The sequence below is a fragment of the Myotis lucifugus genome, unplaced genomic scaffold (assembly GCF_000147115.1).
Source record: "Myotis lucifugus unplaced genomic scaffold, Myoluc2.0 scaffold_3, whole genome shotgun sequence".
NCBI classification, from domain to species: Eukaryota; Metazoa; Chordata; class Mammalia; order Chiroptera; family Vespertilionidae; genus Myotis; species Myotis lucifugus.
In genome coordinates this window covers 2,840,118-2,861,804 of record NW_005871051.1, presented here as the reverse complement: position 1 = coordinate 2,861,804, position 21,687 = coordinate 2,840,118, and the positions used below count along the sequence as shown (strand labels likewise).

The 21,687-nt window shown below is 48.1% G+C and overlaps 1 protein-coding gene across 1 annotated transcript in view; it reads left to right on the top strand.

Annotated features, from left to right (window-relative positions):
- Nucleotides 1–21,642, top strand: part of DNAH7 (dynein axonemal heavy chain 7) — a 147,145-nt gene extending 125,503 nt beyond the window's left edge. The window contains 9 exon segments of the mRNA XM_006082723.3: nt 385–585; nt 2,257–2,418; nt 5,699–5,884; nt 7,614–7,751; nt 11,328–11,558; nt 12,826–12,978; nt 14,291–14,468; nt 17,224–17,327; nt 21,270–21,642. Of these exon segments, the coding sequence (XP_006082785.1) occupies nt 385–585; nt 2,257–2,418; nt 5,699–5,884; nt 7,614–7,751; nt 11,328–11,558; nt 12,826–12,978; nt 14,291–14,468; nt 17,224–17,327; nt 21,270–21,476 (1,560 nt within the window). The 3' untranslated portion in view covers nt 21,477–21,642.
- The last annotated feature ends 45 nt before the right edge of the window (nt 21,643–21,687 follow it).

The following is a 21,687-nucleotide window of genomic DNA, read 5'->3' as shown; positions in this document are numbered from 1 at the left end:
AGTCAGACATCCCTCTTGCATCTGGGAACCCTGGCTCCTACCCGCTCACCTGCCTGCCTGTCTGATCGCACCTAACTGCTCTCCCCTGCCGGCCTGACCACCCCTAACTGCTCCCCTGCCGGCCTGATTGCCCCTAATCACCTCTGCCTTGGCCCCCGCCACCATGGCTTTGTCTGGAAGGACAACCAGAAGATGTCCGTTCAACCCAGTCTAATTAGCATATTACCCTTTTATTAGTATAGATGATTTAACTGTATCAAGTCTATTGTTCCAGGGGCAGAATCAGATGTTCAGGCTTTTGCCTCCAGCCCCTCCCCGCCACGTGATCTGGTAAGTTCTCGTTGATTTAATTGGTGCTTTGGTATCTGATTCCTTTTCCTGCAGGAGTTAAGCCCAGAGTCCACACACCCAGACTTCCGAATGTGGCTGACCAGTTACCCGTCTCCCAACTTCCCCGTGGCCGTGCTGCAGAACGGAGTGAAAATGACCAACGAGGCCCCGAAAGGGCTCCGGGCGAACATCATCCGCTCCTACCTCATGGACCCCATCTCGGACCCCGAGTTCTTTGGCAGCTGCAAGAAGCCCGTTAGTGCCGGCTAAGTCTTGTTGCCCAGCCCCCGGGGTGGCGGGTGCGTGTGCCCGGGAAAACTCCCCCTTAAACAGGCCTCCCTCCCGCACTGCGGCGCCCTTGGCTTTGATTACTGATTATTGACTGTGCGGAAGTCAATTTTATTAATATTTTATTTTAATTTTACTACCGGCCCCATCCCTGCTCAGCTGGGATCTTGGTGGGTGTCGTTAATAATGCAGCCTTCTATTTAGAGAGTCGCTGCCAGCCATTCCCAGCGCGAATCTGCAAGGTTGGAGAATCTTGTTTCAGGATATTAACTGAGCCATTTGCTACTCGGAGCCCTATCTTTAAATTAAAATATAAAAACGTCTCCTCCGTGTAACTATAACGAGAGGCGAACGGCTCTGCTCCTGGATGGATGGGGCTCATAGGGTCTTTTGTAGCAGCGCCGGGCAGGCAGGGAAGCCACCCGCTGCTTTCCTGATTAGGATTCCGTGTGTGAATGTCTGCGACCCAGAATTGTTTCACAGCGTTTTACCGTAATTAAAAATGGAAGAGTTTCGTTTTAAGAGAGGTTATGAACCTCGGTGAGTTTCTGCCATTACGAAGCTCACAGTCCTGATGTCAGAATGTGTTTTAAGTATACATCAAAAGGAAACATTAAAAAATAAAGAAGTACTTTCATTAAACAAAAGTCCTGGCACTAAAAAACAAGCACATATATTTAAAACCGAGTCAGGCCTTCTCCCGAGGTCCTGAGACCTGAGTCTGGCTAATGTCCGCATGGCTTGGGCCGTGAAGCGCAGGCCACTCCCAGGGGAGGGCGCTGCTGCGTACACCCGCTGGACAGAGGCTTTTTGAAAAATTGTCCTCCCTTCAGTCCCGATCCAAAACAAAACCTAAGTCTCCTCAAATTCCAGAGCAGCACATCATAATCTTTCGGTTTTAATTTTTTTTATTTGGAAATATTTTTAAACTCACAGAAAAGTGACGAGTAGGAAAGTTGCACAGGGAACACCCTTAGCCCAGTGCCCACATTCACCTCCTGTTACCACGTCCCACGCGCTGGTGAGCCACGAATGTCATGGCCCTTCTTCCCAGCAGATGCTGCCATGTCTGCCTGTGGAGGGCGGGGCGTTCTCTAGCTCCGGTGCAGCTGTTAGTTTAGTAAATGTCACGAGGACACGCTGTTGGGTCTAATCTACCACTTGTTTTCCAAATTGGTCAGTGATGCCCTTACAGCCCTGGCCTGTCCACTACAGGATTGGTCTGGGGCTCGTGTATGTTTAGCTCCCAGTCTCTCTGCCTTCTTCAGTCTGGAACATGTCCTCAGCCTTTCTTTGGCTTTGATGACATTGACATTTCTCTCTTTTTTAAAATAGAGTTTTATTGGTTTCAGAGAGGAAGGGAGAGGGAGAGAGCGACAGGAACATCCATGATGAGAGAGAATCATGGATCGGCCGCCTCCTGCACGCCCCACACTGGGGACCAAGCCCGCAACCTGGGCCTGGGCCCTGACGGGGAATCAAACCCCGACCGCCTGGTTCATAGGGGGACGCTCAACCACTGAGCCGCGCCAGTCACACGATGACATTGACGTTCCTGAAGCATCTGTCTTAACCATGGCCAGTACGATGCAAAGGGAGGGGAGAGGAATGAGGTGGCGCCCTGTCTTCTCATTCCAGGCGGAATTCAAGAAGCTGCTGTATGGCCTCTGCTTCTTCCACGCGTTGGTACAAGAGCGACGGAAATTCGGGCCCCTGGGCTGGAACATTCCTTACGAGTTCAACGAGACTGACCTGCGGATCAGCGTCCAGCAGCTGCACATGTTCCTGAACCAGTACGAGGTACCGCAGAGGTGACAGCGGGCGGGGCCTGCTCTGCTCTCCATCCCCTTGTGCGTGTGTGTGCAGTGAGCGGGACCTCTGGCTCATCCCTGCTCAGGGGCGATGACCAGCAGGACCGTGCCCAGCAGCTCAGGACGCGGTGCTTTCTTACAACAGGGTCTCCTAACTGCTGCAGGAGGCAGCCAGCATGTCCGTTTGTCTATTAGGGACTATATTTTATCATTGATTTTGAGGCATACACACCTACGGGCATCTGAAAAGTGATTGTACTTGTTTTGGAAAAGATTTGAGAATATCATCAATTAGCCAGGCTCCAAAATGGGGGGCGAGGGGGGGGGCGGGGAGCCGACTCGTTCCCTTCTGTTCCGGAGCCTGACTTCATGTGTAGAGAAATGTCACTGTGCGCAGGGGAGGGGGTGGGATCTAAAGAATAAGTGGGAGGTTTTCAGGCACCTCCTATGAAGAAGCAACGATGAAATGGCTTTTAAAAGGGGCAAATAATGGGTGCCGATAGCAAATGGTTATATTGTCCTCGTACATCTGAAAATAATATAATGTAATATCAACTATACCTCATTTTTTTCTTTTTTTTTCTCTTTAAAAAAAATATATTTTATTGATTTTTTACAAAGAGGAAGGGAGAGGGATAGAGAGTTAGAAACATCTTTGAGAGAGAAACATCGATCAGCTGCCTCCTGCACACCCCCTATTGAAAATGTGCCCGCAACCAAGGTACATGCCCTTGACCGGAATCGAACCTGGGACCCTTGAGTCCACAGGCCGACGCTCTATCCACTGAGCCAAACTGGTTAGGGCTCTTTTTTTTTTTTTCAAATGCAAATTTGTGGAAAGGTTTGGTTAACTGTAGTGATTTGGAACTTTCTCGTGGCCCATGCTGACTGATCTGGGAGTTTACTCCATGGCTATTGGTGTGATTTTAAGAGGATGTTTGCATTTTAGAACGATCACCCTAGCAACCAAGTGGAGAATAGATCAGAGGGACTTAGATGAAAGGCCAGTTTGTTATCGTATGAGTTGAATTGTGTCCCCTCCTAAATTCACCACCTTCAGTTCCAGTTCTACCAAAGAACAAGTCTCAGAATTTCCAACTCCCGCTTCAATGACTTCCCCTCTCTGGTCTCTTCCCTGGCACCATTATTTCTATTGAAGAGACTCCGCAAAGGGGAATCACTGGAATGCAGGATTCATACACTTAAACTTCTGACAGGTAACTAACTACAGGAAGGGCATGATCAGCATAAAAATGACCCAGAAAATCCTAAAATAAAAAATTGCTGAGTTTTAGGAGAAAATATTTTAAAATTTTGCCATATTAAAATGCCACAAAGAGTTAAACATCATACAAATAAAAGACAAATGAAAATTGGAGAAAATATTTAAAATTCATCTGACAAAATAATTGTTATCTTTATAAAGAGCTTTTTAAAAATATATATATATTTATTAATTTCATAGAGGAAGGAAGAGGGAGAGAGAGATAGAAACATCAATGATGAGAGAGAATCATTGATTGGCTGCCTCCTGCAGGCTCCCCACTGGGGATCGAGCCTGCAACCTGGGCATGTGCTCTTGACTGGAATTGAACCTGGGACCCTTCAGTCCGTAGGTCGATGCTCTATCCACTGAGCCAAACCGGCTAGGGCTATAAAGAGCTTTTAAAAATGGGAGAAAAAAGGATACTCATTCAGATTAGAAAAACACCTAAAAGGACAGAGTAGACGATTTAACAAAATAAGAAATGCAAATGGTAAACCCCTTTTACATGTTAATATAAAAAAATAAACTTAAAAAATGCAAACAATGTCATCGTTTGTCAGTGTGTGTTCCTAAATGACAGCACTCAGTTTTGTTGAGAGCACTAAGAAATAGAATTCTCTGTACTGCTGGGTGTTTAGGTTAGGTATTTGTGCTGAAGTTAAAAGAAATTGCAATATGAAAAGTTATTCCTGTTGCATGCATAAACATTTAAACATTCTGTATACAAGAGACTATAATAAAAAAGCAAACTAACAGGAGAGTATTTGCATAAATTTGATAAATAAAGGTCAATTTATAAAACAGCTTATGCAAATCAAGTAAAACTATTAAAACTTCATTGAGAAATGAGTTGGAGGCTCGCTCACAGCAGCACAGATGTTATTAAACATATGAAAACATATCAGACTGAGTTTGACAATTGCCGTGACCCATCAGGAAAGCAATTTCATGACACTCACCGCCTGCTTTTCATAAGCTCCTTCCCTTCGACGTAGTGACTTCCTTTTCGGAAATCTAGACGATCAAATCCTTAGAAACGTGTATTTACTGAAAAATGATTTGAAACAGTAGAAAATTAAGAGCAACTGAAGTGTTCCATATTAGAAGATAGTTATTAAAATAGTATTCTCGGAGAGTATTTCGTAAAATGGTACAAGATTCTCACGAGTTCATACCATAACAAGGTATATTGTATATAGAGTATGATTCAAATTGTCAAAATATATCTATAATAATATGCAAATTGACCAAACGACCAAACAGCAAAATGACCATCCAGAAGACCATGCTATGACACCCACTGATGGCAGGCCAGCCAAGGCGGGTGGCGATGCGATTGGTCAGAGGGCCCTGCCATCGCCCCACGATCGCCCCCACAGAGGGAGGTCCAGGCTGCCCAGCCAGTCGCGCTGCGGCAGGTGGGCGGGGCCTCCCTCTGGGTGGCAATCAATCGCGGAGCCCTGGCCTGGTAGCCTGGTCCTCCCTCTTTGAGGCGATTGATATTTTCATGTACATTTTACTAATTTTCTTTCATCTCTGACACTTCTATTATAGAGAAAGGGCAAATAGCCATATTAAAATATTTCCTCCAATTAATTCCCTTTCAATGTGCACCGGGCCACTAGTATGGATATAAAAAGGAAATCAACACTGGTTATCTCTGAATTATACTGGATTGGTTCCGAATGTCACTCAGCTGTGAGAGGTTTCCGAGGATGGTCTTCTGGCCATTTCACTGTGTGCCTGGTTCTTTAACGCTGGGTGAGCCGTGAGTTCCCGGGCTGCTAGAGGAGTTCTGTTCTCTGCACTGTGTGGGGACAAACCACAGAAGGAGAGAGGACGAAATGGAGGGGAAGGCCACAGTCAGCAGGGGAGTGTATAAAGGGACACTGTGTTCACGCCAGCCTTCAGGAAGGTGTTTCAATCCGGTGAACCAACTAGAATCCCGTGTCGCGGAATGTGTGACCGGGAACTGGCTGAGACCCTGAGCTCTTGGTTCCAGGAGCTGCCCTACGACGCCCTGCGGTACATGACGGGCGAGTGCAACTACGGCGGCAGGGTGACGGACGACTGGGACCGCCGCACGCTGCGCAGCATCCTCAACAAGTTCTTCTGCGCCCAGCTGGTGGAGGACCCGGGCTACAAGTTTGACTCGAGCGGCATCTACTTTGCGCCCCCTCCTGGTGAGGTAAGTGTGTCCTTCTGGGAACTCCGAGTGGTAGACGTGGAGGTGCTCTGCTAGGGGAAAGGATGGTTCCAGAAGCCTTGTTTCCTGTTAAACCTGGTGTGAGCTCCCTTCGGTGTCATCAGGACAAAGCACACCCTGGCATAGACACCGTGGTCTCCTGCGGCTGTGGTGGGAGGGGAGCAGAAATGTCCCTCAGCCAAGAACGCTTCCTCGGTGACCTGAGGCTCTCTCAGCGTGAAGTCAGTCCTTTGGGTAAAAAGCCATTGTCCCCAATTGAACAGGGAACACACACACGAGGGGGTAAAAGTAATATGAACAATAAGAGGGAACACATGTCATGCTTAATTATTTACAAAGTGGTTGGAGGTCATGGTTGACACTGGTAGTACTAGTCTATCCCTTTTACCAGTGAAAAAGCAAGTACGCTCAACTCGAATGACTCGCCCAGCGCCGCTCAAGGAGAGAGCGGCCGTCACAGAACCACCTGCCGCACCAGGCCAAGGCCCCCTTTGGCTGTTTTGTCCCAGTCCTGTCTGGTGGGAGACTTCGTATCTGCTTTCAGATCACCACACAGTACATTTCCAGGCCAGTCAGATTGGTTCTCGTTTCATTCCCGGGAGTCAGAAGGCACCTATTGAAAGTTAAACGCATGGCCACGCCCAACACAGATCTGTCCTATAACCCCCCAACCCTGGCCTGTCGTCCACCGGGATTAATGCCAGCTGAGGTCGAGTATCCATGGGATGAAGAGAAAACTCCATCCCAGAGCCTATGTCATTGATTAGGTGTAGCAAGTCACATGGGGAATCATGGGGAATAAGCTCTCCAGCAGTGGGTGGCAAAGGACCCAAAGCATGGGGCCTTCCCACCCATATTGAAAACCATCAATGAACAAGCCCCCCAATCAACATGTATGTGTTTGTATATGATTAGATGAGCATCCAGAAATAGATGGGATGTTGGTAGAAGGCCAAGTAAATAAATGTAAAATGAGAGCGCACCTGCAGAAAAAGATGTGCAACGTTAATGATGGCCGTTATCTCAGGACAAGACATTTTCGGATTATTCTTACTTTTCTGAATTATGTGGATTTATCACAATAAGAGTCCAGATGAAAAGTCAGAGTAGAGCCTAAAAAAATTTATTGTGATCACAATAAATTAAGAACGGTCATCAGCAAAATGCGGCACAGAAAGGTTTCTCTGGGAGAAATTTCTAAATGAAGCGGCCAGGACAATCCTCTCCCTGTTTTAAAATTCATTCCGATTGAGTGATACCGTTTCTTTTTTTTTTTTAATATATTTTATTGATTTTTCACAGAGAGGAAGGGAGAGGGATAGAGAGTTAGAAACATCGATGAGAGAGAAACATCGATCAGCCACCTCCTGCACACCCCCTACTGGGGATGTGCCCGCAACCAAGGTACATGCCCTTGACCGGAATCGAACCCGGGACCCTTGAGTCCGCAGGCTGACGCTCTATCCACTGAGCCGAACCAGTTAGGGCAATACCGTTTCTTTTTTCTCTCTAAATGTGTTCATATCTTCTTTAAAAAAACAAAACACAAAAACCTTGGCTGAGGTGACAAGAAAAGGAAGGCATTCAGTGTCTGGTCTCACAGGCTCATCCACTCAATAGTCGGGGTGTTGAAAGGCATCTCTTTTCGGTGGGAAAGTTCTACAGGAAATTGACTGCTAACCTCCCAACTCCCCGCTCCTCATCTCTGCAGCACAAGAGCTACATCGAATACACGCAGACCCTGCCGCTGACCCCGGCCCCGGAGATCTTCGGGATGAACGCCAACGCAGATATCACCAAAGACCAGTCAGAAACGCAGCTGCTCTTCGATAACATTCTCCTCACCCAGGTGTGCGATCTTACAGCGCTGGGTCCTGAGGCTGGAATGTGTGAGCGCAGTAGGGGCCCGCACACACAATTCTGTCTGTGGAGGTGGATAACCACGTTAAGGAAAAGAAAAATACGTATTCATGCCTTTCGTATGGATTTAAGCAAAGTACACGGATGTATGGGGTGTTTTTCATCAATCTGTTGACCTGGAGAGAACCTTTGAGTACATTTTGCTGCTAGGAGGTCTTGGAGTGACGTTCTTTGAGTCCCTCTGAGCATTCTTTGATAGCATTCTGCTGCTAGAATTCCATTTCCCCTTTCGTGCATAAACCATGCCTAAATGTATGACATAGATGGCCCTTTACATTCCTCTTAAGAGGAAGAAGAATCTCAAAGCTACTTGGGAAGCAGTTGATACAGAATCCATCTAGAATTTTGCCTATTTTCTGGTCTCTTACTAATTCACTAGCAACTTTTAAAATGACTTATTTTTTGTCAAATATTCCATAATGTTTAATCTAGTTTACATAGAAACAGTATCTTTCACATCAGTATTTTATCAGATTATATAATATTTAAAGAATACAGTGGTACCCGGCCAGCATGGCTCAGTTGAGTGTCAACCTAAGAACTAGGAGGTCACGGTTTGATCCCCCGGTTGCGGGCTTGATCCCCTGTGTGGGGCGCGCAGGAGGCAGCCGACCAATGACTCTCTCTCATCATTGATGTTTCTATTTCTCTCTCCTTCTTACCTTCCTCTCTGACATCAATAAAAATATAGATTTTTTAAAAAAATAATACAATTGCAATAGTAAGTACAAGGTGGGGGAAAAAGTTTAGGAGAAAAATACAGTAACTCTTGGTAAGTAAGCAGCTCCACTGGTGAGAGCGTGAAGGGCAGGGCAGGTCAGAGTTCACGGCCAAGGCACAGAATTCAGCAGGCCCCGGGCAGGCGTCCACACGCTCAAAGGGTAAATATTTAATCTCGCTTGTCTATTAAGATCTTCTCTTGTATTGTTCTCCCTTTAGATGTGCCCAATTGTTGTTGGTTGTTGTTTTTCGTTTTTGAAAGCAAGTTAGTCCAAATGGCAAGAGTTCCCTTAGAGAATGAATGAAATTTTAATAAGTTAAGGATGACCGTTCGCTGGTGTTGCATAGAACCGGGCACCAAGATTCCTAGTCAGGACACGTGCCCGGGTTTCGGGCTAGATCGCCAGCAGGGGATGTGCAGGAGGCTTTCTCCCTCATCGATGTTTCTCTCTCTCTTTCTCTCCCTTCCTCCCCCTTCCTCTCTCTTTAAAAAGCAATAAATATGTAAAAATAAGTTAAGGATGATTATTCAGTCCAGCAAATTTTTTCTCAAAATGAAGCCTATCTGACCTTTTTATTTTTGCGGAATCTCGGAGTAATAAGGGTGGTTAGTATTATGGAGCGCTTACAGCGTGCCAGCACTATTCTCGGTGCCTGCAAAATCCTGTGAAGTGGAGGCCGACTACTCTCCTTTTACAGGAATAAAACAGACACAGCAAGATTCAGGAGTTTACCCAAGGTCAGCAGGACAATTTCAAGCCAGGACTCAAAGCCACGCAGGCTGACTCCCACTAGGTTGGCTCTAGAATCCGTGTTCTGATCCTCTACGCTATCCTGTCTTTCTAGGTTCTAAAATGGGATAAGACTTAGATAACATAACCAGAAATGCTGGGGGCGGGGGGCGGGGGGGTGGGAGGGAGAAAGAAAGAAAAAGAAAGGAAAAAAGAAAGAAAGAAAAGAAAGAAAGAAAATTAGTTGGATGTTACTTTCTAAACATAGCACCCCAATTATGTAATAATTATGTAATTTTGGATTGTGAGAAATAGGTAGACAGAAATGTTTGTGTTACTGAAATATTTTTCTTATATTTTGAAGGGCTATTGTCAGGGATTTGTTTTCTTAGTTTTTTGTTTGTTTGCTTGCTTGTTTTTTGGTGGAAGCACAGCTCTTGTTAGAAAATAGGAATGTTTTCGCTCTAGTCTAGCTGGTTTGGCTCAGTGGATAGAGTGTCAGCTTACAGACAGAAGGGTCCTGAGTTTGATTCCAGTCAAGGGCACATGCCTGGGTTGCAACCTCGAACCCCAGTGGGGGGCATGCAGGAGGCAGCCAATCCATGATTCTCTCTCATCATTGATGTTTCTATCTCTCTCTCCCTGTCCCTTCCTCTCTGAAATCAATAAAAATATACTTAAAAAAATAGGAATGTTTTGAATGAGTTTAAAGCACCTTTTATGCACAGCAAAATACAAATAGAAATCAGATATGATTCTTTAAATGCAATGGAAATAGATAATTTTTCACTAGTTTTGGCCAAATATTCATTATCTCCTTTTTTCTCTAATTTGTCATATATTTATTTGTAAACCTGGTACTCAGGACCATAATAAAGAATTAGCACATTCTAATATTGGCATATCCCTTTGGTACTAACATGTAACTAACACTTATCAACATTAATTTTTATTATTGTGCAACTTCATAGGGTTTTATGGTGGTATGTGCTAGGTAGCTGTAAAGATCTCACTAGAAACTTAAGTAAAGTCAACGTTTATAGAGTAGACCCGATGTGAAAACCAGGAAATATAAAATCTGAAATAAGACCAAACACAATTTCTTAGGACTGGAAAAATATGAGATATTCATTTATATTCTAACAGTGCCTGCTCTCTTTCAACACACACACACACACACACACACACTCATTTATTCTGAGGATCCACGGGTTTTCCAGAAAACGCAGGCTCATTTACACAGCACCACTGCAGACATGAACATGAACATGGAGCTGCAGAGCCCCTTCCTGGCCTCCAGTGTGAGGCCCGCCTCCCGCCATCACTCTTCCCGCTGAGGGAGGCCGTGCTGCTCTCGGTGCCTCCTGCTTCCAGGGGAGAACCGTCGCCCTGCGTTTGGCGACCAGTAGGCGCAGAGCTATAAGCAAACACATCGCGCCTCGGGCTTTCTCAATTCTCAGCCCATCTCCTCTCGCTGGGCTTTAACACCCGCCACCGACGTGAATGCTTTCCCCCCCTCCCCACAGCACCTGCTCCACCCACCAGGTGGCTCAGGGGGTAGCTTAGTCCCCTCCCCCAGGCCCTTTGGGCCTCTGCACACTGTGGTGTCCTCCTTCCTCCTCGCTAACTACTGTCATCTCCCGACACGCCACGCCATGCCTGTGACCATCACTCAGTCCACCGTGTGTGGAGGAGGGTCGGAGGTGATGAAACAGCCGGGCGGCACCCCTGACAGTCCCCTGAGCTTCCCCACCCGGCATTCTCCTCCCTCGATGAGGACCTCTGACTCCCAGCGTGGGTTCTCTCTCCCTCAATGAGGACCTCTGACTCCCAGTGTGGGTTCTCTCTCCCTCAATGAGGACCTCTGACTCCCAGCGTGGGTTCTCTCTCCCTCAATGAGGACCTCTGACTCCCAGCGTGGGTTCTCTCTCCCTCAATGAGGACCTCTGACTCCCAGCGTGGGTTCTCTCTCCCTCAATGAGGACCTCTGACTCCCAGCGTGGGTTCTCTCTCCCTCAATGAGGACCTCTGACTCCCAGCGTGGGTTCTCTCAGTCTCGTTCCGCAGAAGCTGGCGCCAAATCCTCCGAGGAGGTGGTGAATGAGGTCGCGGGCGACATTTTGGGGAAACTGCCCAACAACTTTGACCTGGAGGCTGCGATGAGGAGGTACCCAACCACCTACACTCAGAGTATGAACACTGTGCTCGTGCAGGAGATGGGCCGCTTCAACAAGCTGCTGCAGACCATCCGGGAGTCGTGCATTAACATCCAGAAGGCCATCAAGGTGAGGGGAAGGCCCAAAGGAAAGGCAAGCCCCAAATCAAATTTCTGAACTTCCTCCCTAAACTCTTCCTCTAACGGTTGTCTTCATATCAAACATGCCAGGTTCGCCCTGGCTGGTTTGGCTCAGTGGACTGAAGGGTCCCTGGTTCAATTCCGGTCACTGGGCAGGCTTGATCCCCAGTGTGGGGCGTACAGGAGGCAGCCCATCAATAATTCTCTCTTATTATTGATGTTTCTCTCTCTCCCTCTCCTTTCCTCTCTGAAATCAATGCAAATATACACATATAATAAAAGCATAATATGCTAATTAGACTAGATGACCTTTGGACGAAGCCTGGGCTGTAAGGGAAGCCCCGGTTCCGGGTGCCAGAGGGAAGCTGGTGCTGGCAGCCAGGGAAAGGAAGGCCTACTGTTGCACGAATTTCGTGCATCGGGCCTCTAGTACACATATAAAAAAGAAGAAGAAAGAAAAGAGACGTGCAGCCGGCTGGCTGTAGTGTGATCTCCCGGGCTGGCTGCAGGGTATCTGGCTGGGCTGCTTGGCTAAGCTGCACTCAGTGTCATGCGCTTCTCCTTGACCTGGTCCTTCTGGTTTCCTTCCGCCTCTAGCATCTGAGAGCCCACAGGGAAAGGAGGCCCCCAGGATCTCAGCGCCCAGCAAACACGCATCCCCTGCTTTCCGATCTCAGTGGGGCCCTCATAACTCACTGAGCCGCGACCCCACTCCAGGGACTTCTTCACGTCCTTTCCAGGTCTCACTTGAGCGAGGTGATGCGCAGGTTTGTGGGAGGAGCCCTAGGAGTCTGTTTTTTAAATTAGGTTTCAACCATCTTTCTCCTCTGGCCCCCCTTCCTCTCCTCGCGGCGCCCAGGGCCAGCGCCCTAAGTGTTTGGGGCATTCTTCCATGGGTACCTCGCTGACCCGTAGCTTTGCCCTCTGCCAGCTGAGGCCGGGTTTCTCCTGACCACGACGCCGATTGCCAATGGCTCCTATGCGTGTTAGTGTCATGGTGGTGGACACCTGAAGCAGATGCCGCATGTCCATTACACCTCAATTAAAGTGTTTCCATTAAAATCTGAATAGGTGAACATTTCTCATATTTTTCTGAGGAATAGTTCAAAGACTCCAGGACTTACCTGTGAGCAAAAGAAAATATCTTTCCTCTCTTTGTTTGCTGTATGACTCAACCTTAACTCATCACCGTTGTAAACAGGATAATTGTGAAGAAGGTCCGTGATCACGCTAACCAGAGGTTAACTGTGCTCCAGGGGCTGTTGGTGATGTCTACAGACCTCGAAGAGGTGGTCAGCAGCATCCTGAACGTCAAGATCCCAGGGATGTGGATGGCCAAGTCCTACCCGAGCCTCAAGCCCCTCGGCAGCTACGTGAACGACTTCCTCACCAGACTGAGGTTCCTGCAGGTGAGTCCATGGAGACACACACATGTTCCGCTCCCTCCGGTCTCCCTTCTTCATCTGCGATGCGGCTCGCTCTCTCGTTTTCCTGGGCGTTTCAAGCACAACTGACCACGGCTCGCTCTCACATATGGTCAGCTGCTCCCCTGAGCGGCCTAGCTCCTCGCCGTGGCAGGAGAATGTCTGAAAGCTGGTGTAGGAGCACGTGTGCATGTTCAGTGAGGCGGGATGTTCAAGTCAAAGACAGGTGAAGAGAGAAAGCAGCTGGTGATGTTGATTTTTCCTTCCATATTTAACGTCAAATTAGGTCCCTAGAGCAGAGCATCTGAGACAGCCGGCCAGGCAGAGCGAGCCGTGTGGCCTCCCTGCCCAGCACCCGCCGGGCATCTGTCCCTGGATGGTGGGCCCCCCGGCACAGTGACGGCCCCAGCGGCTCGCTGTCCTCCACGTGTCGGGCGGGCTGTCCTCCTAACCACCTGGCAATCGCGGTGCTTCCCCATGTTCTTATTAACAGTGACACTCACTCGCAGCATTAATGAGCGTCCTAGATCCCGTACGTGATGCGTAAGAAGATTGCCTGTCCGCAGGGGTAGGCGACTGAACTTCCCGAACACAGGCCGGCCGCCGTGCTGGCGCCGAAACGGAGGAAGTGAGGCTGTTCTGGAGAGATGAAGGCTCTGCCTCGGACTCTCACAGGGAAAATCCTCCGGGTGTCTTTCTTCAGATGCCTCTGTAATCCCGCATTTAGTTAGTCACTGTGCAACTCGCTTCTTACACTACAGGCCAGACTATCCGGGTGTCTTGGGGTAAAGACCCCAAGCTCTCCCTCCCTGTTTCTGCTGGGCACGCCTGTCTGACAGTGTTCCTGCCGGCTGAATTTCGTTGTATTTTGGTAAAGGAGGTGGGAAAACTCCCAAAGGAATGGTGTACTGGCTACCGTGACCAGAGAGAGAAAAGGTGAAAAGACATGAGCACCGGCCCAGCTGGGTAGGCATGCCCTCCTCTGCTGCTCCACTAGGTGACACGATGCCCGTGCAGCACGTGTGTTAGTGTTCACTGCTGCACGGAGTGCGTCGGAAGGAGCCACTAGGTCAGTGATACAACGGACATTGACATCTGCATCCCGCATGTGTTGGCACTTGAGCTGGTCCGGTGGGTGTAAAACTGAAGCCAGCACAAAACACAGAAGCTGCTACTTACTTTTAAAACCTTCAGAGAATGGCTTTATATCCCTCAGGTATTAGTTTACCTAAGAGATAACGGAGGGAGCCCTGGGGAGTAGTTTGAACGTGGCCGGGCCCTGTGCTTTGACCCCTAGCAATGGTACGAGGTGGGCCCGCCTCCGTCCTTCTGGCTCTCCGGCTTCTTCTTCACACAAGCCTTCCTGACCGGCGCCCAGCAGAACTTCGCCCGGAAGTACACCATCCCCATCGACCTCCTCGGGTTTGACTACGAAGTGCTGGAGGACAAAGACTACAAGGTCCCTCCGGAAGACGGTAAGTGCGGTGGCGGCACGAGCTGGCTTCTCTCTAGGCTCCACGGTTAAACCTTTTAATCATCATGTATGTAACGAAGTGACTGAGAAAAACCATTATGGGGGGAGAGAGAATGTGATAAAGCAAATGGAGATACAAGGAATCCGAATAAAGAGTGTATGTCCTGTGTACTGTTTTATCCTTGCAAAATGTCATAAGTTTGAGATTATCTACACTAATAAAAAACAAAGATGCTAATTGACCATACCTTCGCTATGCCCATCAGCCAATCAGAAGAGTATGCAAATTAACCCAACAAAGATGGCCGTTAAATTTGCATACTGCAGGCGGGGTGGGACAGCACGATCCGCCACCCTGCCCCACCGCCAGTAGCCATCCGGGCCTGCCGTGTGCGACCCAGGGAGGCGGGCCTAAGCCAGCAAGTGGTTATCTCCCAAGGGGTCCCAGACTGTGAGAGGGCACAGGTTGGGCTGAGAGACAACCCCCCCCCCCCCCGCTGCCAGTGCACAAATTTTTGTGCACCGAGCCTCTAGTTTCCAATAAAAAGTAGGGAGAAAGTAATCACCAAATCCATCATCCATGTGTCCAAGGCAACTCCACTTCCTTACTCACTGGCTCACTCTGTTAGACACGGGGGAGATCAACAGTGGACGCTTTAGACAGGATCTTGACCCGCAACCAAGCTATACTCCATGGGAGATGCTAGCAAACGGGTATGTGATCACAACAGTGTGGGACAATCACGTCGCTGTGCCGAGTGATTTTACTTTACATCGACTGTCACAAATCGCAAGGGGGTTTGTAACACTGTGACGCAATCCTACTAGCACTTCCTGGGAAGTCACTTTCCCCCTCGAAAAACAAACAAATGCCGTGCCTCGCTCGTCCTTCCCTCTGCTCCCACTTCACACCTCATCCCTCACTGAAAGAATAAGAGGCCGCGAGAAGAGAGCTTTTAGCAACACCACCTCTATTACTCTGTCCACATCTGCACTCTCTGATAGTCCAAATCCTATGGGCGGTCCAGGGTCTATTTTCCCTCCTTTCAAGGGTTTTTGCTCCTCCAATTGTGCCCTCTTTTTCTAAAATCAACAGCATCCTTCTCACTACTGGATAATTCCTATCAGCATGCAGCATGCTCTAGAATCTCTCTTCTTAAAAGACAGAAAGCCCAGCCAGTGTGGCTCAGTGGTTGAGCATCGACCTATGCACCAGGAAGTCACGGTTCGATTCCCCATCAGGGCACATGCCCAGGTTGCAGCCTCGATCCCCAGTGTGAGGCATGCAGGAGGCAGCCAATCAATGATTCTCTCTCATTGATGTTTCTATCTCTCTCTTCCTCTCCCTTCCACTCTGAGATCAATAAAAATATTTTTAAAAATCAACAAAAAATTACAGTTATTTTAACACTCACATGCCCTTAGCTATGGTCCCATGTCTCTGCCCCCCTTTATAGCAAATTTGTCAAAAGAACTATCTTTTCGTGCCATCTCCAGGTTCTCACTTCTTATTTCCTATTTACCTTTCAGCCTCTCCAATCACCTGATGCTATTCTTTTCAGAGTTACTAATGACCTCCATGTTGACAAATCCATGAATGCTCTTCTGTTTTCATCTAAACTTCTTAGCAATTTTTACTAATTGACAACTTCCTCTTTCTGGAGGCATCCATCTCCCTTTGCCTCCAAGACATCACCTCTCCTGATTTTCCTTTTTTCTCTGGACATGTTCATGCTCTTGGCTAGCTTATCCTTCTCTCAATGATGAGAGGGAATCATTGACCAGCTGCCTCCTACAGGCCCTACACTGGGGATGGAGCCCACGACCCCGGCCTGTGCCCTGATGGGGAATCGAACCGTGACCTCCTGGTTCACACTCAACCCCTGAGACCCTGGCCAGCCGGAGTGGGTTTTATATGCTACTTCACACAGGCTGGCACCCGATTGGCTGATTTGACTCTAACGACTCCAGGAGGCAGACAAAGCAGGCATCATTGTCTTACAAATGCCCCCAGCTCTTCTCCAGATGACAAAACTGGTCTGAAGTTGAAGGAATTGCCCCAGGTCACCAGCACCTCAGGAACAGAAGCCCAGGCGTGAGCTCCGCACTGCTTGGCTGTGGTCCTACTGGTGTTGCCACCCATGTCTGCAGTGCAGCCCCTACCTGTAGGGCAGGAGGCTCCACACTAACGGGAAAAGAGAGAGAGAGAGAGAGAGAGAGAGAGAGAGAGCCATGGGGTTCCCCCGAGTCCCGAACGTGCACTCGTCAGCTGGGAATGGGCCGCGATCTGTTCCGGGGAGCTCATCCTCTGTCCTTGGCGTGAGATCGGCTCTAAAAGGGACGAGAAAGTGAACTCTCCGGACGCGAGGGATCTGCGGAGGGCATGGGTGCGCATGCCCCGAAGCCACTGGGTCCCTGACAGCACTGAGTAACCTGCAGATTTCCTGGCCCCTGACACGGGTCCACTCAATATACAAATCTGATTGTGTTCGCACAGATGAATTTAAACTGCTTTGCTCTGTTGTCTCCCACGTGTAATTATACCACGGAATTAACTGCCTAGGCAAATTGTAGACATTCTCGAAATACGGACGTGAAAGCCCAGCACTGAGAACGAACGTTGCGTTTTGCGTTAGCACAAGCTTTGGCTGCTGACCTGGGACAACCTGCATAGTCTTCAGGGTAGGAATTTCAGATTCAGAACTCCGTTTGCATATTTAAAGTGTTGTATTAACACCTGCTTCTTTTATATTTAGGTGTCTTAATTTATGGATTATTTTTGGATGGAGCTTCCTGGAATAGAAAGATAAAGAAACTTGCAGAATCACATCCCAAAATTCTTTATGATATAGTGCCTGTGGTTAGTATTTTCCAAGGGTATATATGTGGGGGGCTATTTTACACACACGTGCACACACACACACAGTCAACTCATTATTCAGGATAATCATGTTTCATAAAGTTTTTTTAAATTGAATTTTAGAGAGGAAGGGAGGGAGAGAAACATTGATTGGCTACCTCCCACATGCGCCCCAACTGGGGATCAAACCTGAAACCCGGGCATGTGGTCTGACCAGGAATCGAACTAGTGACCCTTTGGTGTTGCTGCCAACATTGAATTAGTGGACACTGAACTACCACTTCCAGGAGAAATGCTAACTGATCAATACATAACCTCGTTTTATTTGTGTTTCTGTCTAAAGGCACTTTCTCTCTATATATAAAAGCCTAATATGCAAATTGTCCCCTCAGGAGACCAGGAGTTGGATCACTCGCTATGACATGTGCTCACCACCAGGGGGCGGTGCAGAATAAAGGGAGGCCCCAGCCTGCAGCTGGCAGCCAGCAGCCAGCAGCAAGCAGCCAGGGAAGGAAGGCCATGGCCAGCAGCAGGAAGGCCCTGATCAGCCCTGGTCACCAGCCAGGCCTAGGGATCCTACCTGTGTAGGAATTACATGCACCGGGCCTCTAGTATTTGATAATATTGTAGACCCATGACCATTGAACTCAGGAACTCGAGTGCTGTAGCTTGTGCCTGAACGGAGCTGACAGGACTTTCCCCATAAGGCACGCCACAGCCACAGCCTGTGTGCACATAGGAACACCAGACAGCCCTGCAGCGTGACACTTGGGGGTCCTTTTAAACGGAAAAATCGCCACTAACAACTACAAAGATCCACAAAAATGTTTAAAGCTGGTCATTAAGTAAACCATCGAAAGGATAGGTAGTTATGAGAGATGAAACAAAAGTCAGACAGAGACACTGTGGGCCGAGCCAGTTCCAGAATGAGATCCGAACTGGCAGTCACAAGGGCAGGTGTGCAGTGTCAGGAGTTGATTGGTATCGGATGTTTCCTCCTTTCACGTGGAAACGCTTAAGTCAGTGGTTCTCAACCCAGGGGTGGGCAAACTTTTTGACTTGAGGGCCACAATGGGTTCTTAAACTGGACCGGAGGGCCGGAACAAAAGCATGGATGGAGTGTTTGTGTGAACTAATATAAATTCAAAGTAAACATCATTACATAAAAGGGTACGGTCTTTTTTTTTTTTTTAGTTTTATTCATTTCAAACGGGCCGGATCCAGCCCGCGGGCCGTAGTTTGCCCACGACTGTTCTCAACCTGTGAGTCGCAACCCCTTTGGGGGTCGAACGACCCTTTCACAGGGGTTGCCTAAAACCATCGGAAAACACATATATAATTACATATTGTTTTTGTGGTTAATCACTATGCCTTCATTATGTTCAATTTGTAACAATGAAAATACATCCTGTATATCAGATATTTACATGACGATTCATAACAGTAGCAAAATTACAGTTATGAAGTAGCAACGAAAATAATTTTATGGTTGGGGGTCAGCACAACATGAGGAACAGTATTAAAGGGTCGCGGCCTTAGGAAGGTTGAGAACCACTGGCTTAAATAGTTGCAGTTGGCTGGAGGGTGCTCGCCTGGGGCCCCGAATTGCTGGCTGCTCTGCGCGTGTGTGCACAGGGCCAGGAAGAGGCAGGTGCTGATGTCAGGATGACGAACACATGTTAGTGCTCGGCGAGCGTGCCAGGACAGAACCCAGGAGTGGTGAGGATCAACTGCAGGTATGGATCCACATACGCACGCACACGTCTTATTGTGTAATTTTTTTCTTATATAACCTTGACCTAGAAATGTGAAATTTACAGATTAAAAGATTACTATCTGAAACGCACCCACGTAAAGTATGTTTTCTAGGCACCCATTCAGCACGGACAGACTAAACCATGTAAATACTGAGTTACCATCTGTCACTGCGTCAGGGAAAATGGCTAGACTCTCACACAACTGGAGGGCCTGAGATGGTGCTAAAACAGGCTGTGGATTCGCAGGAATTGCTCATGGGAAACTGGGACCAGCCCAGACAGGCAGCAACCCTTCCTGCAGCTGACAGGCGGAGAGGGACCAGCTGGCAGCCAGCGGCAGGAGACCTGCCACACATGAGGGCACTGTGGGCAGAGCAAGTTCCAGAGGGAGATCGAGCTGAACGTCACAGGGCAGGTGTGCAGTCAGGAGCTGATTGGTATCGGATTTTTCCCCTTTTCACACGGAAAAGCTAAAGTAGTTGCAGTGACGAGGTCACAGTGGTGGCGAACCTTTTGAGCTCGGCGTGTCAGCATTTTGAAAAACCCTAACTTAACTCTGGTGCCATGTCACATATAGAAATTTTTTGATCTTTGCAACCATAGTAAAACAAAGACTTACATTTTTGATATTTATTTTATATATTTAAATGCCACTTAACAAAGAAAAATCAACCCAAAAAAATGAGTTCGCGTGTCACCTCTGACAGGCGTGTCATAGGTTCGCCATCACTGGACTAGGAGAAGGAATTTATAAGTGGGTGATTCTCCCAAATAGGAAGTTACTGAGTGAGACAAATTCTCATTAAGAAAGTCCACTCTTGCCCTGGCTGGTTTGGCTGAGTGCAGAGAGTGTCGGCCCGTGGACCGAAGAGTCCCGGGTTCAATTCCGGTCAAGGTCACGTACCTTGGTTGCAGGCTCCTCCCCGGCCCGGGCTCTGGTCTGGGTGCATGCAGGAGGCAACCAATCGATTTGTTTCTCTCACATTGATGTTTCTCTCTGTCTTTCCCACTCTCCCTAAAAGATCAATGGGAAAATATCCTCAGGGGAGGATTAACAACAACAACAAAACACACAAAAAAAGAAAATCCACTCTTGGTTGAAATGAAACACATCCACCCGGAGTGCCGTAAGTCCTTACGCTTAACTGGGTCTGAAACACTGTTCCGTGAATCCCCCTCGTAAGAATCTGGATCCCACAGTTACGTGGGGGAAAGACTAGCATCCTGATTAGCTCCTCCCTACAGCTTATAATTTGACCCCAGAAACCTGAGGACTCGGGATAACGGGGTCAAGCCTTATCCCCTCGGAGGGCTGCTGCTATTACTCCCACAGAGAAACGAATTCAAATAAATCCTAAAACGTTCAACTTTATGATCAGTTGGTTCTGTCTCCACCTTCAGAGGTCAATTTGCCCCCAGTCCTGCTTTGAGGTTGGTGAGGTTCAACAACGCTCACATTCTAGGAACTTGGCTGGCTCTAAAGGTAATGTGGGTGTATTGCATCTGCCTGATATACACACTAGTGACTTTAAAACACCCACCTACGCCCTGTGGTTCAGTGGGTGGGAGCGCCGTCCTGGGCACCACAGGGTTCTGGGTTCGATTCCCCGCCAGCCACATGCCCAGGTTGGGAGGTTGATCCCTGGTCAGGGTGTACGAGGGAGGCAACCGATTGGTATTTCTCTCTCTAAAACCAATTTAAGAAACAGCAACACACAATAAAAACATGTCCTCATGTGAGGATTAAAAATAATAATTACCTAAAATGGAGAAGTGATCTGGTTCCACCATCACTGATAAGAATCCCCCCGAATATCTTGGGATTGGCCTTCATTAATAAGGCAGCAGGATTTTGAGTACCCATGGCGGCAGTTTTCTTTTTAAAGTACACCTGACTTGTGTGGAAGCACCAAGTCCTCCCCAGGTAAGTAAGGTGGAGAGGGGAGGCATAGTTAGCGTGCTTTTCAACAGACAGCGGAGGTGAAAATGACTACGGATTTTTTCTCACGTAGCTTCTGAACTGTTTCTGAATAGTTCTGGGGGCTCTAAAGCAATGCTGGACCCTGGCAGCGCTGCCGACAAGAGAACTATTTGGGCCACAGAAGTTTGCAGACGTAGCTAACTCTTCTCTGTGCTTCTGTTCCAATACAACAGCCGTGACTCAGGTTTCCGCCCTTCCTTCCAGATGTGGCTGAAGCCCTGTCGGAGGACAGAAATCCCCAAACGACCAAGCTACGTGGCGCCGCTGTACAAGACCAGCGAGCGGAGGGGGACGCTGTCCACCACGGGCCATTCCACGAACTTCGTCATCGCCATGACGCTGCCCTCCGACCACCCGAAGGAGCACTGGATCGGGCGGGGCGTGGCCCTGCTGTGCCAGCTCAATGCCTAGCTGGAGGACGCCCGTCCCTGCTCCTCTCCCTACATGATCCAGTAGAAATATAGTTTCCTTTTTAAACAATCTAGTTAGTGTCAATCTGTCTAAAGTTACACTTCATTATAAACTTGTTAATGTGCAAATGCAGACTTTGTTTATGATGATTCATCTTGGGCGTAAAGAAATGTCCTCGAATAAAGATTAGACTAAAGACAGCACGCTGGCA